Below are 19192 nucleotides of genomic sequence, written 5' to 3'. Positions count from 1 at the left end.
GATTTAGTTAAAATAGATATAATAGTTAAATACCTAAAACAATATATGGGATGTCATAATAGCTTAGTGAATGCAGTGTTATCAGTCAGCAGCAGCAGCATTAATATTGAATGAACTGATACTTGGCAGTTGCACAGGAAAAGCAAAAAGTTTATCTTCGTGAGTTGCATTAATGTATAGTCTGCATTGCAAACCATCTCAACTATATATACCATCTAAAAGTAGGATCATTTAGTACTGGGCATATTCTCCATGATTTATTTTCCTACCTTTTCCCCTCCTCTCTCTTTAGGTTACCTACATCTCATACTTGCTTTAATGTCCTTTTACTGCCGGAATATTCAAGCAAAGAAAAACTTAAAGAAAGATTGTTGAAGGCCATCACTTATGCCAAAGGATTTGGCATGCTGTAAAAAAAAAAGAAGAAGAAGAAGAAGAAGAAAGAAGAAGAAGAAGAAGAAGAAGAAAAAAAATGAAAAAAGAAAAAAAAAGGAAATTTAAAATTTTAATACATATAACAAGAGGGATAAAATTGGTGGTGATAGTGTCCCAGTACAAAAAGGCTGTAAGATAGTGAACCACAGTAGTCACCTATGTCTGTGCCTCCCTTCTTTATTGGGGATATATGGGCTGGAACAGCAGATTTCAGCTACTTATATGAACAAATCCTTTATTATTATTATTATTTTTTTTTTTTTTTTTGGTGTGAAAGTGTTACTTATTCTTTCACTTGTATGTACAGAGAGGTTTTTCTGAATATTTATTTTAAGGGTTAAATCACTTTTGCTTGTGTTTATTACTGCTTGAGGTTGAGCCTTTTTGAGTATTTAAAAAATATATACCAACAAAACTACTCTCCCAAGGAAAATATTCCCACCATTTGTAGACTGTGTAACCTTCAAGTATGTGCTATTTTGTCCCTGTATCTAACTCAAATCAGGAACTGTGCTTTTTTTTTTTTTTTTAAACAATTTGCTTTGAAACTTGAAGTCTTGAAAACAGTGTGATGCAATTGCTGCTGTTCTAGTCCCCAAAGAGTTTTCTGTGCAAAATCTTGAAATCAATAAAGATGGAAGGGAGAACTTGGAATGTTTTAACTGCAGCCCTCAGAACTTTACTTTAGAAACAGCACAACAAATTAAAAACAACTCATGCCACAGTATGTCGTCTTCATGTGTCTTGCAATGAACTGTTTCAGTAGCCAATCCTCTTTCTTAGTATATGAAAGGACAGGGATTATTTTGTTGTTGTTGTTGTTGTTGTTGTTGTTGTTGTTGTTGTTGTTATTGTTGTTGTTTTAAGTTTACTGGGGAAAAGTGCATTTGGCCAAAAGAAATGGTAGTCAAGCCTGTTGCAAGAAAGTTAGGAAGTTTGTTGTTTATTATAAACTCAAAGCATGTGAAAGTGCACTTAAAATAAATTTTTTATTAATTACTTATTACCTGCATTTTAAATAGACAATCCAAAGTCTTCCCTTCATGTTGCCATCATCTTGTCTAATCAGCCATTTTATCAAGGCACATGATCAGTGTTGCAACATAATGGAAAGGATGGCTATTGTGCCTTGTTTTACCTAATCATACATTAAGCAGACCTGGAAATGAATGGAACTATTACTCTTAAGTCCTATCTACATTGTATATCCCCAAAGATTAAGTTTTACTTCAAAAAGTAAGTGTTAAATATTACTTTCATGTACTATGGAAAAGTACAAATACGTTTAAATTACTGGAAGTTCAGAAGTAAGTAGTTTCCCCTTTCTAGTCTTCTGTGTCTGTGGTGTTAATTTGTTTTATTGCAATATAAAATAAAAGGATTATGTATTTTTAACTAAGGAGAAACATATTGATATATCCTTTTACTACAAGCTACATACAGCTAATGTGCTGAGCTTGTGCTTTGATGATTGTTTTAACAGACTACGATCAGCTGATGATTTGTTTGCAATTGACAGGAAAAATACAGCTTTTCAAATCACTGGAGGGGAAAAAGGATGTCTTTGAGGATTATTTTAATTATTTTAGTAATTGAAACACATCTGTTATGTACCATATTGCTAAATAAAGCGGTAACATTTTTCATCATAATTTAGTGGAAAAAGAAAATAATGCTTTCCATCTTGTGATAAGGTAACGTTTTTGTTTTTTGTTTTTTTCTGGGCCAGCCTTTAGAACACTGTTAAGGTATCTACACTACCTTGATGCAAGGGACTCTCATGCTACTACAGTTATCTTAAAGAGTGTCTCATCCATGTGCTTGTGTATAATGAAAGTGAGAAGGAGAGAAATAAAATACTCTGGGGGCATTTTATAATAAATTCGTGAAGAAATGTGTGCTCTTCAGTTCTCAAATTCTATTATCACAGTATTGAAGTTCTACAATTGTATTAACATATCTGTATGAAGTCTGTGAATGGTAATTGAGTATAGGTTATCAGATATAGAATTCACATCAAATAGACTTTTAACAAACAGTTCAAAATAAACCTACCCTTAAAAATATTCTAAGAGAAAAAGTCATTGGTTGTCCATAGTAGCCTCTCTCACTTGCTTAATAATTATCCTGGGCATGTTACCACTTCTTATCATTGCCTCCTGTTCACTACTGTTTACCAGAATGCCACTGAACAATATCTCAAGGAAGAGGAAAACAGAAATTTTGACTAATGACTACTTACTCTACCCCAAATGTCATATTATTAAAGCACATTTTTGCCTGGACACTCTTACATATTTTGGTTATCTGTCAATCAGCCTACAGTCTCCCAAGAAGTTCTGGGACAAAATGAACCATAAACTAAAATAATTAAATTTCCAAATGGAAACTTTGTGTTTAATATTTTATTATTTTAGAAAATTCCAAACATGCAATATAAAAATACAACTTGAAGCCAAATTTTCCCAGAGCCTGGCAGCTTCAGCAAATGAGTTAGATTTCCTGACCCTATACTGTATACTACTTTCCTGGGTTGTGGTTAATTGTGTGATAAAATACAATTACAACTTCCCTAGCCTCGTTTGGGGATACAAACTTGTGCAGGAAAGATAAATATCCAAACAAAAAACAACTTGAAAATGAGGCTTCAAACTGAACTGCTGATGTTATTCATTCATAGTTGTGACCTAGCAATGTCATTCCCTTTCCTATAAGAACACAACTGTGCTGGGGTTTTAAGCCCCTTTGGGATTTTTCTCAGTTTCATAGTCTGTTACAGGAAGGACTATTTTCCCGAGGCTACTCTATTTGTAGTCTTGATCCCCTTGCTATCTATCTATCCATCCTGTCATCTATGTATCTATCTAATCTATCTTTTTTTTTTTTTTTTTTTTTACTTACCAACTTTTTTACCTTCCATAGCTTCTTAAGGAACATCTCTACCCCTCCCACCCCTTCCCTGAGCCACCAAAGAATTCAAAAACAAGCTTCTATTTTACTCCCTCTTGTCTTCCTCTACTCAGTGTCATTAGTCTATAAAGAATTTCTTGGGGAGGACAGAGTGTCAAATGCAAAGTCCCAAAGCTTTTTCCTCTTCCCTGTTCAAATCCAGTAGGTTGGCTTTTGTTAAAAAAAAACAAAACAAAACAAAACACTACTGAAAGATTTTAATGCAAATGTCTGAGAAATGCTGCTAATCCATTTCTGTCATACTGAAAATGCTGTCCTGAAGAATGCTCATAACCTGAATTGCCAGTAAGGGCTCTAATCTTGCCAACAACTTGAACTTAATTAGCCTGTTCTTTGGTTCCTTTTTTTGGTTGGATGTATACTGTCCAGATCTTGGATGGATACTATAATTAAAGTTCTTGTCTTTACTTGCCCAATTCTCTCTGGTCAACCTCAACGACTCCTTAAGATTCTTGCCTAAATCCCTATTTTCTGTTCAGACCCTAGCCCCAGGATTTCTTTCTGGCACCTCAAAGTCAATACCAAAACTTAATCTTACATCTCTACCTACTATTGTTTCTCCCTTTAAAGGGTCATTTTCAACCCAGTCACCAAAATCCTTCATCCCTCAGTTGTCACAGCTTGTATCCGTTCTTTTCCCTCCAATCTTCCCAGCTGTTCATTCCTCCATCCTACTTCCTTTCAAGTCCTGGTCCATTGAATCACCTGGTTGGTCTTGGTAGCTTTCTAACCACCCTGACTGTAACCTCTTCCAGTCTTTCATTCTGCTAAAATGCAGTTTTGCTTATTTAAATAACTTCTGCCTCAAAATTTATTCCCTTTAGAAATATTCCTCAAGCTTGGCATCTAAAGCCCTCCATAGACTGAGCCCCACATACTTTTCCACTTTTGCCTTTTATTATGGGCACTTCTCTCCCTGCATCCCCACCCAGCATCTACATTTGTGCCTAATCATTTTTATATTTCTCAAATACCCTTCAAAACCAAAATTTAAAAAGTACCTCACCCATAAAAACTTCATTGACCCCCAAAGTGCTCATGTGACCTCACAGCAGCCCACGCTTTCATGGTAGCACAGCACGGTGGGGCACATTTCTTTTTTGAACAGTGAAGGGAGAATGGAATTTTCCCCCCATAACAATTACCTAGAATGTGTGCCAATTCATGGTAAAGATTATGGGTTTTTGTTTTGTTTTTGTTTTTTTTTTATCATCTCTCCACCAGCTTGTCACTACGTGAATGATTGAAAATGACTCAGCATGCAATAGAATATTCAATGTAGCTTCCTGTTTTTTCACTAAAGGTGGCTTCTGCATCCTTGTCTTCCCACACTTCTCCCCCCCAAAAAAGGCTTTTCTAGGGGTGCCTGGGTGGCTCAGTCAGTTGAGCCTCCTACTTCGGCCAGGTCATGACCTCATCGTTCGTTGAGTTCGAGCCCCACGTCGGGTTCTGTGCTGACAGCTTGGAGCCTGCTTCAGATTCTGTGTCTCCCTCTCTGCTCCCACCCCGCTCACGCTCTGACTCTCGAAAATAAACATTAAAAATAAAAGTTTTTATTTTTGAATATTTTAATGTTTTGTGACTGAAGGACTTTCTCCTTGGGGCAGTGTCTCCCCAGAATCACTGGCTGTGTTTCAACTCATGGAAAGATAAGTTAGTGAGAGGGGGAGGATGAAAAGGACAGATTCCTTGAGAGCAAGAATATGGGACTTTCCCAGCCCTGCCCTTTGGATGTGCTCTGACAACGAGAAGCCTCTGTGCAGCCTTGCTGTGGCCACACTCCTTTCCCAGTGGAGATGGAGGCAGGCATCACATCATCCCACTGTTGCCAGCTCCTCATGTCTATCAAGGAGCAAACTGCCAAATACTATGCATTTATACTAAATGAAGCACCACAATGAATGCCTGTTTTTCCCAGAACCTCATAACCATTACTACAAGTCAACCATCAAGTCAGGATTCTTAAGTGCATTTGAGCAGGATGTGGAATAATTATCCTAGCTATCTTCTGGTCTTTAAGAAACCATAGAAAATGGGATAAGCATGTGACTGGTAGAGGTACACAGCTGTTGAGGGTGCAGCCTTCAGAGTCAAATGACTGGTTCTCAGTCCTGGCCCTGTCCTGCCCTCAGCTTGGATTCTGATATCCAAGCTTACCTCATTGCTGGTTATCAGGATTCAGCAAAGTTGAGATAACAGATGCTAGACAGCCTTATGCAAAACATCCTGAGAGACTGAGATTCTCAATAGTTGCCAATTAAGAGCAGAGTCCATGGAGAAGTTGAAGATAATTTATAGTGAAGATTTCTTTGGCAAGAGTTGACCCTCCCTCATCCAATAAAAGTCACCATTTTAATGTGCGCAATTAGTTGCTTTTAGAATGTTCACAAAATTGTGCAACTATCACCATTTTATACAAAGCATTTTTATCACTGTAAAAAAAATAAAATTCCTGTACCCATTAGGAGTGGCTGTTTATTCTCCCCTCACTACTTCCCCAATCCCACCCCCACCCCCCCACCTCCCACCAAAGCCCCTGGTAACCGCCAATCTTTCTGTCTATAGATTTGCCTACTTGGGACATTTCATGTCAATGGAATCGTGCAATATGTGGCCTTTGTATATGACTTTTTTTCCCACTTAGAACAATGTTTTCAAGGTACATCTATGTTGCAGCATGTATCAGTACTTCATTTCTTTCTATGGCTGAATATATCATTGTATTTATATGCCATATTTTGGTCATTCATTTGATGGATATTTGTGTTTCTGCTTTTTGGCTATTATAAATACTACTACTATGAACATTTGTGTACAGGTTTTTATGTGGACCTAAGTTTTTATTTCCCTTGGTTATGTACATAGGAGTGAATTGTGGAGTCATATGCCTACTCCTCTCAAGGAAGTATCAAACTTTTCCAAAGTGGCTGTTAACTATTTCCACCAACTGTGTGTAAGAGTTCCAATTTCTCTATATCCTGGCCAACACTTATTATTGACATTTTGATTCTAGCCATCCTAGTGGGAATGAAGTATTTCATGGTTTTGATTTGCATTTCCCTAATGACTAATAATGTTGAGCATCTTTTCATGTGCTTTTTGGACATTTGTTCATCTTTGGAGAAATGTTTATTCAGATCCTTTGCCCATTTTTTAATTGGGTTCTTTTTATTGCTGAGTTCTTTATTCTAAATGCAAGTCCCTACCCACGTAAATTACTTGCAAATATTTTCACCCATTCTTTGGATAGTATTTTCACTTTCTTGATGGCACTCTTTGAAGCAGAAAAATTTTCAATTTTGGTGATGTCCAAATTCTCGTATTTTTTCTTTTGAGACTTGTGCTTTTGGTGTCACATCTTTTTTTTTTTTTTTCTTAATGTTTATTTCTGAGAGAGAGAGACAGAGCATGAGTGGGGGAGGGGCAGACAGAGAGGGAGACAGAATTGGAAGCAGGCTCCAGGCTCAGAGCTGTCAGCATAGAGCCCGAAGCGGGGCTCGAACTCACAAACTATGAGATCATGTCCTGAGCCGAAGTCGGTCGCTCAACTGACTGAACCACCCAGGTGCCCCAAGTGTCATATCTTTAAAAAAAAAAAAAAATTACCTAACCCAAGTCATGAAGATTTACACTTGTTTTCCAGTAAGTGTCTTATAGTTTTAGGTCTTTGATCCATTTTTGCATATTGTGCATTGTAGGAATCCACCTTTGTTCTTTGGCTTGTGGATGTCCAGTTGTCCAAGTCCAGTTGAAAAGACTTGTTTCCCTATGATGGTCTTGGCACCATTATTGAGAAATGATTGACCATAAATATAAGACTTTATTTTGTGGGCTTGCATTGTCGTTATGCCAGTGCCACACTGTCTTGATTATTACAGCTTGATTGCTATAGCTAGGTTTTGAATTTGAGATGTGAATCCCCCAACTTTGTTCTTTTTCAAGATCACTTTATTTGAGGTCCCTTGCAGTTCCACATGAATTTTAGAATCAACAAAACACACAGCTGGAATTTTGATAGGGATTGTGCTGTGTTTTATAAGGAATATTGCTATTTTGACAATATAAAGTTTCCCAATCCATGAACATGGGATGTCTCTCCATTTGTTCAGGTCTTTAATTTTTTTCACTGATGTTTCATAGGTTTCAGTGTACAAGTCTGGTCTTCTTTGGATAGATATTTTCCTAAGTTGTTGTTTTTGATGCTATTACTATAAACAATTTTTTTTTCTAAATTTTATTTTTGGTTTGTTCATTGCTAGTATGTAAAATATAATTTTTGTATATTGATCTTGTATTCTGCAGCTTTTCTGTATTTATCTGTTTATTTTATTCCTTAGGAGTTTGTACACACAACATCATGCATCTGTGAATTTAAATAGTTTCACTTCTTCCTTTCCACTTTGGATTCTTTTTGTTTGTTTTTCATACATACATACCCTGACTAGCACTTTTAGAATAACATTAGCTGGAAGTGGCAAGAACAGATGTCTTTGTCTTATTCTTGATTTTAGGAAGAAAACATTCCATCTTTCACCAGTGAGTATGGTGTTAGCTGTGAGTTTCTCATAGATGCTTCAGGTTGACGAAATTTTCTTCTATTCCTGGTTTGTTGAGTGTTTTTATCAAGAAAGGATATTGGATTTTGTCAAATCGTTCTTCTGTATCTAAGGGGGTATATTACATTGATGAATTTTAGTGTATTGAACCCAGCTTGCATTCATGAAATAATCCTACTTGTCCATGGTACATAAACCTTTTTATATGGTCCTGGATTTGTTTTGCTAGTATTTTTTAAGAATATTTACGTCTATGTTAATAAGAAATACTGATCTGTAGTTTTCTTGTTATATCTTTGCCTCGTTTTGATATCAGGGCAATACTTGTTCAAATACAGTTCAGATGAACTGCTTGGAGGCCTTGACCCTGTGATAGATTGGGGGGGACACAAGGATGGTACTTGACTCTTCCTGGAAAGGGTCCTTGGGTAGGATGTGGCTGAAAGGACCTTTAACAACTGAATAAAGGGGTGCCTGGGTGGCTCAGTAGGTTAAGCATCCAACTTTGCTTCATCATGATCTAATAGTTCATGAGTTCGAGCCACGCATCTGGCTCTCTGCTGTCAGCACAGAGCTGGCTTTGGATCCTCTGTCTCCTCTTTCTGCCCCACCCCGCTCATTTGCTTATGCTATCTCTCACAAAAATAAATAAATAAATAAACCAAAAAAAAAAAAAAGGCACATTCACAAATAATGGGGTTGAAGTGTATGTTTCCCATTTGCTACATGTGGTTATAAGAGATGAGCCATCTTGGAAATCACTTCACCTGCGGACTTCTTGCAGGGGGCCAGGTACCCAACATCTAAGTACCATAAAATACAGAAGTTGTGAGGGGAGGAGAAATGGGAAGCTGCCAGCCTAACTAGAGATTCTCAGTTGGGGTTCCCAGTAGGATATATTTCATGAAGGAAAGCCATTAACCTCACCTCTTCCAACGGCTCAATACCCTATTATAGCTGCACAAAATGGATAAGGCAGAATCATTTTCTCTAATTCCTTCCCTTCTAGAAGGGCTGGAAATAGCTGTAAGTAAGAAGAAGGGTAAGGGGAGGAAGAGAAAAGAATCTGGTTGCTCACACTCTTATCTTCAGGCTTCCCACCTAGAGGAAGGCCTAAGTGAGAATTATGTTTTCAGTTAAGAGAGTTTCACTGGTGTGGACTTAATACCTAGAAATGTAGATGTTTGTTTCTTATCTGATAGTGACTAGAAAAAAAAAATTTTTTTTCAGAGCCACCAGAGCCAGAGAGCAGGTTTGCAAAAAAAAAAAAAAAAAAAAAGTTGTCTTTTGCTGCTCCACTCTCCCCTCCCCTATACACAAATACAGCCCTCATTATTTAAATGAGTCTGTAAATCAGACCTATGGGAAGAACTTGGGACATGTAGGATGATGATAATATTTATGACAAGGAGAGTTTGCTACAGGAGATTTCAAAATCTGCCCCTCATCCTATTCCAACTGAAGTGTGAAGTTTTTTCCTTTCATTAACATTTAACAAATACCAATTGAATACTTGCCACACTGCATGTTTGCTAAAGTGTTAGATTGATTCAAAACTGCTTTGCTCAATCAAAGAGTCTATTATATGGAGATAATTTAATAGATCAGACATATGCAAACCACTAAGGGTTATAAAAGTATGTAAAAATATAATCTTAGCATTCAGATCCAAAACTTTTTCAGATAGGAGATAAGGGTTTAGGACAATCTTAACAGATGTGTAAATGTATACCAGGCAGATAAATAGAGGGTGTTCAATATACCTGAGTATAGGGAATAAGTGTCAAGATGGGATTAGAAAGGGCAATGATAGGTCAGGTCATAGAGGGCCTTGTAAACCATACCAAAGACTTTGGACTTTATTTTACAGACTTTGAGTAGCAAAGATAATCTGTTTTGCATTCTAAAGAACTACCACATTTCTGGTTTAGGTGACTGGGTAGATAGTGGGGTTGTTGGGTTCAAACAAGAGGAGCAGGTTTTGGAGGGAAAGCCAGTACAGTACAGCTGGGTTTAGTTGTTTTAGTTGAAGTGTCTGAAAGATATGCAAGTGGAGTTGTTCAGAGAAAATTCAAAAAATATATGGATCTAGAAAAAAGCCTACACAGGAGATAAAAATGTTGGCTCTTAAGATTACAGTTCATATAGGTCATAGCAGAACCCATAGGTAGGAACCAGAAAAAGGGAATAAAGGGAGGCAAGAAGAACGTGGTCAACATCCCCGGGAAATGGTAGCATTTGAGTTACACATGGAACTTTCAGTAAAGGAAAATTGTCATTATTATTAGTTTGCTTATTGCTATCTGTGCTCCACTAGAAATCAAGCTCTATGAAGGCAGGGACTTTGTCTTATTCATGGTTGTGCCCCCCCATGTCAGTAGCAGAATGTAAACATGATTTATGGAGCTACACACCAACCAGAGTGTCTCAGAAATTCCTTTTCACCCTCCCTTCTGTACCTTTGCACACCACTGGTGGACACCCACCCCTCAATCACAACTCTTCTTACAGATAAATCAGCTAAGTGAAAATATTTCAAAACTTTTGAGAGGTGATGTAATTGATTTTGGACTTTATATATCAATTGTTCACCTTTCAGGACCAATCATTGCCTGACACTGCTAGGTTTCATCTACTCAGTGGGCACAAAAAGGCACTGTAGTGAGATCAAATCTGTTGCTTGAGGCAAATAAGGCAGACTTATCCCAGAGATAACAGCAAGGGCAGGAAGATAATGTTCAAGTACTTCAAGCTAAGATTGAGTAAGACAATCCCAGCTTGCCACAACTCAACAGTGTATACTTGGGCCTGTCAAATGAAGTTATCTTCTTACCTAAAAATGCATTTCAAAATTGCTCCCAGTGTGCTTGCATTCAGCACCCAACCTGGTGAAAATGCCATTTGCCTTCAATATATATTATTAATAGGACTGACATATTTTTCAAATTTAAATTGTGTTCTCCAAAATGTTCATCATCATTCCATAGTGCCTATCACAATGTATTATTTTGTTTGTTTCATTACTGCCTAACTCTGTCCTCAAATTGTAAACTCCAGGACAGTAGAAACATGTCTATTTTGGTTTACTTCAATGTCCAGTACAAAACTATTGAAGGAGTATATGAATGAAATTATATTTGCAAAGTCAAAGGGCCTGATTTGTCAACTGGGCTTCCAGATCTCTACAGAAACTACCAGTAAGGAGCAGTATAAGAATTGTCCCTGGATATGCAGAAGGATCTTGGAGCTCTTCTGGCATTCAGGGGCTCCTCACACTTTCTTTCCATTGTTCAGGGACAGCATAATTCTTATGAATGTAGCTGGTTTGGAAAAGCAGTAAGAGGAAAACCAGTTTGTTTTCCACATATTTCTAAGAAGGTGGTGAGTAAATAGATCATATTTTCCTAAGCGACTTTACTTTTCAGAGAGCTTCTTTATTCCTCTCTATCTCATATCTCCATCTAGACTCCCCACTCTAAAATCACTCTTGTAATCATTTATTTAAGGATGTCTTTTTGTTTCTCGTGATAACCATCTGTGTGTTTTCAATACTTCTACTCAATAACCTATAGAAGAAATTGTTAAAATTCACATTGAAACCACATGAAGTGGAAACAGTCATTTGGAACATCACAGACCATTGCAATGTGTGACAAGAGTAGCCTCTGCCTGTAAATGGGCCTCATTTCAGCCATCTGATTTCACAGGTGACACTAAACCTGTGATTAATTAGTCATATGCTTTATAAAATGAAGTCCACTTTCTTAGATTACTTTTGCTGTCATCATGGGACTTAAATATTTAGGAAATACACAGAAATAACTTAAAGAGAGCCTTACCATTATGGAATTTAAGAAACAACAGATGAACATAGGGAAAGGGAAGGAAAAATAAGATAAAAACAGAGAGGGAGACAAACCATAAGAGACTCTTAAATACAGAGAACAAACTTAGGGATGCTGGAGGGGTGCTGGATGGGGGTATGGGCTAAATGGGTGATAGGCATTGAGGAGGGCATTTGTTGGGATGAGCACTGGGTGTTACAAAAGGAAAAAAAACATTTAAATGTAAAATTCTCACTTTATGTATTTATCTCATTACTATCTAATTGATTATTAAAAACTTTTAACTGCCTTATGTTACCTCAGCAAAAAGTCTGAAATATTAACAGACCACTTGGAAAGACCACTGGAGGGACAAGACATTTTATTTTGCTCAAGGGCAGTCATTCAGAATCTGTTTTTGTAACAAAGTATTTTGCATTGTGGAAGTTTAGGGGTTAAAATGACCTAAAAGATCATATTACCTAACCCTCATTTTATAGATGAGGAAACATGTCAAACTGTGAAGCACTTTGCCCAAGATTACTCTGGCCATTGTATTCATGTAAATGAAGGTAGAAACCAGGCTCTGCCTCCCACTCCATGCTCCTTCCACATTATCAAGCCAGTTAACTTCAACTTGCTTCAGTCAGTACTGTCTTTGTTTAACTAAATGTAAGGAGGCTCCCCATAAGAGATTTCTCCCCATAAGAAAAAGATCTCTCCTAGTTTTCAAGCCAACTAGTGTTCATTTGTTTGTTTTTATTGTGAAAATGTCAGAAATTAGAGTGAAGTTTCCATTCCCACTCCCTCCTCATGCCACTGAAGGAACAAATTTGCTAACATTTCCCAAATTATTGTCTTTTACTCTTTTTACAGTAAAAATAATATTGGCAAAAAGTTTCCCAGAATCATGTTCCTTTTGGATATTACTCATTGAAAAGTGTTATTTGGTGTAGAGATGAAGGCTGGTGTGGAAAGTTCAAGATGCCCTGCTCCCAGTGCAGCCTGCCCATCATTTGCTGCCTGTGGGCTATGTTTGTTTCTGTGTCTCCAATTTAAGGGCTACAAGGGCCAGTTGTGATCCAGGTCCACTTTCTTACTGTTAAATCCTGTCTTGATGTCATGGTTTTATAGAAGAGGAAAAGCATTTTGTCTCTGAGTTCAGAAGCAGTTTGAGGTCAGGAGTAAGATTTTTTTTGTTGTTGTTAAGTTTTTGCTGAATGATAAATGGGTAGAAAGGGGAAGGGTACCTTTGGGAAAAAAAATGTTTGCTTTAATGAGGGAATTGCTTCCAATTTGTTTTCTGATCTCTTCAAGAATGATTTTCTGCTCTCTTCCTGCACCATGCATTCTGATTACTGGATCATGCAGTACTCCCTCACTTCCTGTTTCCAAGGGACTGCTAGAAGAATAATCTTGAAAAAGAAAATGTGTAGGCTGCAGCAGACTTTGGATTCTGTTCTCCAGAGACTTAGCTCTTTCATTCATCAGAAACTCTTGCCTTAAGAGGATTTGGATCTCGGTCAGCAGTGCTGACCACTTCTTGGCCATGAGGATTGTTCCTGGGTCTTGGAATTTTCTCATTGGGGTGTTCCACACTTCTGTCTCCATACACTATGTATTTAAGAAGCTTGCCTTTTGATTTCCTGACATTAGCTGGATCTTGGAGATGACTCTGCACAATGCTTGATGTCCTGCTGGAGAAGTCCCTCATCATTCCTTCCCCCTCCAGGGGTGGCCTGCTGTCTAAGGGAAGCTTTCTCTGCCTTGCTTCCTGCTGTGGGCTACCCAGAGACTCTAAAGATAAAACCAGAGCTGGCTTGCCCTCCTTTCTGGAAGGAGACCTACTGATTTTTACAGTTGCCCTTACACTCTCTTTCTTGGAGTCTGCCTTTAAAGTCACCCTGGAAGCTGGCTGGGCCTCCACCTTCTTCATCAGAATACTGCTGAGGGGTGGGTAGAGCATGTTTTTGTCCAGACTGAGTCTGAAGAGCATCTTGTTCTTCTTCCACCCTCTCTTATTCTGGACTATTGCCTTCACTGCTGCCTCACTCTCATCCACCAAGGTAGAGGTGTAGTTGGACAACATGTACTTGGAGGTGAGCCGTTTGGCCAGGTCCTTGTTGCCCAGCAACTGGGCATGTGCCAGCTCTGACCTTTGGAGCTTCAAATGACATTGTTTATAAAAGACTTTCTGCTCCATTACCTGGGCATTAGCTTCATATTTCTTCATGAACTCCAGAAAACTGAGTTTCTTTTTCAACAAATTCTCTTCTTTCCAGTTGAAAGACAGAATTGAGCAGGACTTCTCTCTTTCCATAAGCTTTATGTTCTCTCCAACTGTGGAATAGTGTTTGTTTCCCTGATTGCTGATGCTGTCCAACAAGTTCTAACAGTCGCTCTGCTGGTGGTTTCTCCATAAGATACCCAGTTGGACTTGGGGATCAGACATTTCTCAGTCCATCGGGGACCTGGCAGCCAATATTCTGTCAGCAGATCTGTGAGGGTGCTTAGTGACAAGTGGGCACTATGATCAAAGGGTTCTATTCTGGGTTTCGGTGTTTGTTGTTAACTCCATAGGTCATCAGGGTACACAGTCTGGTGGTCAACACTCTTCCTAAGAACAGAGATTCTGGGAAACTTATTCATCAGTCTGTTTACTGCAAGCTCAGCTTCCACCTAAGAACTGTTCCTTTTCTAAGGGGCTGGGGGCTTGAAGGCCATCTGCTCTGTCACTGTCTGATTGGACTGCATTGACAGGGGCAGGGCTGAATGTGTTTACTTTTTAGTAACTTAAAGATGTTAGAGATTGTTTAAATTTAGTTCCCTCTATCTCCCTGACAGGTAGGGAATGGCCAGTAGGGAAGTTTTTAATAAGATTATTAACAGAGATATGAGATTTAGAAGTATCATCTAATAGGAGAATGTTTATGTAAGTAAGTGAAAAAGGTACTTTATATAGTCTTATTATGTGAACCTCTCAAGATGGAAGTGATCAGTTGGTTGAAATTGGACACCTTCATTAATTGTGATATAGAAGATTTTTTTTCAAAGATGAGACCTCCCAACAGCCAAACAAAAAAGGGGGGGAAGTATGGGAGAAGTGGAGAAGGAAGAAGAGAAAATATAAATGAGGATACTCTTCTTGAAGGCACATCAACTATTAACAGTCTGCACCTAGATGCTGAGCTCAAAAGATGTGGTCTTAACTGGATGTTAGACTTTCTCTAGACAGCCTCAGACAGGGTGACAGTAGGGTGGGCCACAGAATCCCCTAGATAGTGCTGGTGACAGCTTGCAGAAGCCCTAAAATTTCAACCCCAGCTCTTATGCCTCAAACCATAGCCCCCTTTACATAAGTACCTTCAGATAAGCTGCTACATTTGTTCTACCAGGAATTTAATGTGTTTGTGACCCAGCCACTTTGCAACTCAAGACTGTTACTTGTGAAGATTTCTTTCTTTCCTTCCTTCCTTCCTTCCTTCCTTCCTTCCTTCCTTCCTTCCTTCCCTTCCCCCTTCCCTTTCCCTCCCCTCCTCCTCCTCCTCCTCCTTCTTCTTCTTCTTCTTCTTCTTCTTCTTCTTCTTCTTCATGACTGACCTTTTAACAACTATAATCTTCCTCTTCTTAGGTCCATTAATTGTCACCCATATAGTATGTAAATTATCCGTAAAAATATCCGTAAAATAATGTAAATTATTCTGTTTATTCCTATCCCTTTTATTCCTGTTTTCCAGGTCATTCTCAACTCTCCTCAAGAAATCAGACCCTGAGGTGCCCTGGGTGGCTCAGTCAGTTAAGCAACTGACTCTTGATTTTGGCTCAGGTCGTGGTTTCCAGTCCTGCATTGGGCCCCACACTGACAGTGCAAAGCCTGCTTGGTATTCTGTGTCTCTCCCTTTCTCTCTGCCCACCCACCCCCCATCTCTCAAAATTAATAAAAACTTTTAAAAAAATGTAAAAAGCAGACCCCAACTTCTTTTATCTAAACATTGTATTCCTAAAATAGTATGGAGTCTTCCTTTAGCCCAAGAAACCTTCTTGCAATCTTAAACTCTCCTGTTTGTTCTCCTTCCTTAACAGTTATTGATTTGCCAAACCCTACTGTGTAAAAACACAAAGCTTTGATAGCTCCTTCACATACTTGGACCTCATCTTTTGCTTACATTTAGAGTAAAAGTGGTATTTATATTAGTAAAATGAAATGTATAAAAGTGGCTTTTAAATTAGAAAATATTATATAAATCTAAATGAGTTTTTGCAAATCCAGATTGCTCTCAAACATCATACCACCTGTGTCCACTGAATGGCTACATGCAGTTTGGAGGCCTGACCCAAAAACTGTGTCCAGCCCCGAGGATAGGCAGGTTTGTCTAAGCCAATCAGGATAATGCAAAACCTGCCTTGCCACAGTGATTGATTTGAGTCTGGGCTGGCCAAAACTACTGTGAGACTGTAAGATATGGCAGGATGTTTACTATGACTTGGGGGAAAGTATGCTTGCTCCTATATGAGTTTTGGGAAGCAACACTCTACCTAAACAAGGAAACTTGTTGCTCTAGTTTCTTTTGTCTCCACTTTCTACTGTCAGCCTTCTTACCACCAAGGGCATCCAGCCTTGGTATAATGCTGACCCATGGATAGCTTTGTGGAGGGACAGAACCCAGATTTTAAATCACATGTTTGAGCCATATCATCAAATTGTCCAAGAAGTTGTCAGCTAATAGTATCTTCACTGATAAATTCCTGTAACTGACATAAGAAAATTGTACTTATTAGCAAAGTATCAGAATTCCTTTGAAGGGAGAAGTGGCTTTGTGAAACTTCTATTGACCCCTGCACACTATACTGGAGGATCCCTCTTTGACCTCACCAACCTTAAATAGCAGGATAACCATCAGAATGGCTTAGGCAGTTTGGTTGTCTATACTGCAACTGGTAAAGGGGCTGAATTTACCCAGTTATGTCTTCCCCTCCCTCCTCATGGTAGTTTCTCTTAGTCTGAGCCCGTACAGTTCAGGTCAGAAATGCTAGTTTGTTTTACAGTCAATAGAGCCTAGCACTGTGCTTTAAAACATACAAGGATAATCTCCAAAATTTGACAATGTGACATCAACAAACTGGAATAGATGTTAGATGTAAACAATCATAGCAGCAGAAAAACCATCTGCACCTGAAACCCTGCCTTTCATTATAGAGGTGTGCATATAATAATTTTACTATTGTAAGGGATCTAAGAGATTATTAGTTCAACATACTATTATATAAGGATTAACTCTGCAATGATTTGCCAACTTTGGAAAAGAGAAGAAAGGGCCAAAAAGCTCTTCGTGGAGGTCAGCACCAGCAAAATGTGGAACTGCACCAAGTTCTAGATGAATAACCAATAGTACTGTCCCACTGTGATTATGGTAGTAACATTTACACTTACCATTGACATAGCATACCAATCTATGTTATTTTTTCCTAGAGTCATAGTATTGTTAGCTCAGAGAATCAGATCACTACACCCTTAAGGTCCATGAAGTATACACTTTGAAATTACAGTTTAGTTCAGTGACTACAGACACCTTAATCTCATGTTGATGTTTTCTTAAATAACATTAAGAAATATTACCTATGTTGGGAACCTCAAAGACATCTCCAACTCTTTGTTTCTGACTTTTCATATCTAGTTGTCCCCGAAGTCTTATACATATATAATATCTCAGAAATGATCTTCACATCATTTCTTCTCTTTGGCCACTACTCCAGTTATCTCTCACATAGACTAAGAGGGCTTTGTGACCCTATCCTGCTTCTGGGACCTAGGACCTGAGTGCCACAGTAAGACCACCCTTGATATTTCACCTCCATGTAGACTTTAGAAATATGGAAATGATATTACCTTAACAAGGGGTGCCTGGGTGGCTCAGTCAGTTAAGCATCTGACTTTGGCTCAGGTCATGATCTCACAGTTTGTGAGTTCGAGCCCTGCATCAGGTGAGCTTGAGCCCCTCTTCAGTTGAACACGAGTCCCACTTTGGGTGAGCCCTGCTTCTCTCTGTCTCTCGCTCTGTCTGCCCTTTGCTCACTTGCACCCTCTTTCCTTCTCTCAAAGCAAAACTTTACCTTAACAAGGCAGGATGCCCAGGCCTATAACCTGACACAATACCCTGACCCTTCTGTTAAAGCCTGTATCAATTAAAAGAATTGAGCAGTCTCAGAAATCTCTACAGAAGTACTGAAAAAGTCTAGCCCTGGGAGAATCCACTGACCAATAGGACAAGCTCATACCTATGAAGGACATAGCCCATCAATGCAGGAAATATATTCCTATATGGAACTGGTACTTTGAGTTAATAATACCTGATGGCATCAGGCACTAGGATCTTCTGACTCACTCCTTTATACTATAACTTCTTCAGTCTGTGGTATGTTTAATGTGAATTCTGATCCCATAAAAGCTGAGAAATTCCTTGTGGGTTACTCCTTACATTATTCAGTTTCTGAGATTACAGAATATAAAAATAGGAAAGGCTTCTGGGTGTCACAGAGCCCAAATGATGAGGAGTCTGAAGGCCAGAGATGATATGGGAATTGTCAAGTTTTCATAGAGAGCTAGACCCAGGGATCAAATCTGGGACACCCATTCCAGGACTCTTTGTACTACACTGGGTTGCCTCTGCCTATAACCTTGGTGGGGTGATAGCTAACAAAGGGCAAGGCTGAGGAGTGCTCTTTGTGAACACAGCAGCAGAGAGCTTTCATGTCCCCTTCATTCAAACTGAATGGGCATGTTTTTTCCCTTTCACCATTTGCACAGGTGTTGCCTACTGTAGAGGGGAGTGGGCTTCTCCCCTGCTACCCCTTCTCTTGATGGACAAGTAGAGCCCTTTCTTTCAAACCACTTTTAGAGCATAAGCCAAATCAAAGTTTGTTTGAAAGCCATTTCAAAGACACAGGCAAGTCCTGTGTCTGAGGCTCCAAATGAGACCTGCAGCAATGCACAGGCCAAGATGGAAGGGTCATTGCTTATGGGGCTTTCTTTTCACAAGATACAGTGTGGGTCCCCCCCACTCCATTTCTCTGGAGTATGACTAGGAGTGGATTGTATGACGTATGATAACTATGTTCAGCCTTACTGAAGTTGGAAAACTTATATTTTCCAAAGTGCTGCACCATTTTAGAGTCCCACCAGTGGTATATGAATGTCTGATTTCTCCACATACATCCTCACCAACACTTATTATTATCTGCCTTTTTGATGATAGTAAGAGCCAAGTGGTATCTCATGGCTTCAATTTTAATTTCCCAGGTGCCTAATAATGTCAAGCATCTTTTTATGTACTTATTTTTCATTAGTATAAAAAAGCGATGTAAGAATTATCATACAAGGACATTAAAAACAGTTATTATAACTGTATT

The 19192-nt window shown here is 38.7% G+C and overlaps 1 protein-coding gene and 1 long non-coding RNA gene across 9 annotated transcripts in view; one reads left to right on the top strand and one right to left on the bottom strand.

Annotated features, from left to right (window-relative positions):
- UBE3A (ubiquitin protein ligase E3A) overlaps nucleotides 1–5869 on the top strand; it is a 95623-nt gene extending 89754 nt beyond the window's left edge. For all 6 annotated transcript variants that reach the window (XM_019434737.2, XM_019434736.2, XM_019434734.2 and 3 more), the window contains one exon: nucleotides 293–5869. In XM_019434737.2, coding sequence (XP_019290282.1) covers nucleotides 293–413 — 121 coding nt within the window. In that variant the 3' untranslated portion in view covers nucleotides 414–5869. The remainder of the gene's footprint in view (nucleotides 1–292) is intronic.
- Nucleotides 1–19192, bottom strand: part of LOC109258138 (uncharacterized) — a 133172-nt gene that overhangs the window by 30185 nt on the left and 83795 nt on the right. The window lies entirely within an intron of this gene.

This window comes from Panthera pardus, unplaced genomic scaffold (assembly GCF_024362965.1).
Source record: "Panthera pardus isolate Hobbes unplaced genomic scaffold, ASM2436296v1 HiC_scaffold_24, whole genome shotgun sequence".
NCBI classification, from domain to species: domain Eukaryota; kingdom Metazoa; phylum Chordata; class Mammalia; order Carnivora; family Felidae; genus Panthera; species Panthera pardus.
The sequence above is the reverse complement of the archived record's forward strand: the minus strand, read 5'-3'. Positions and strand labels throughout refer to the sequence as shown.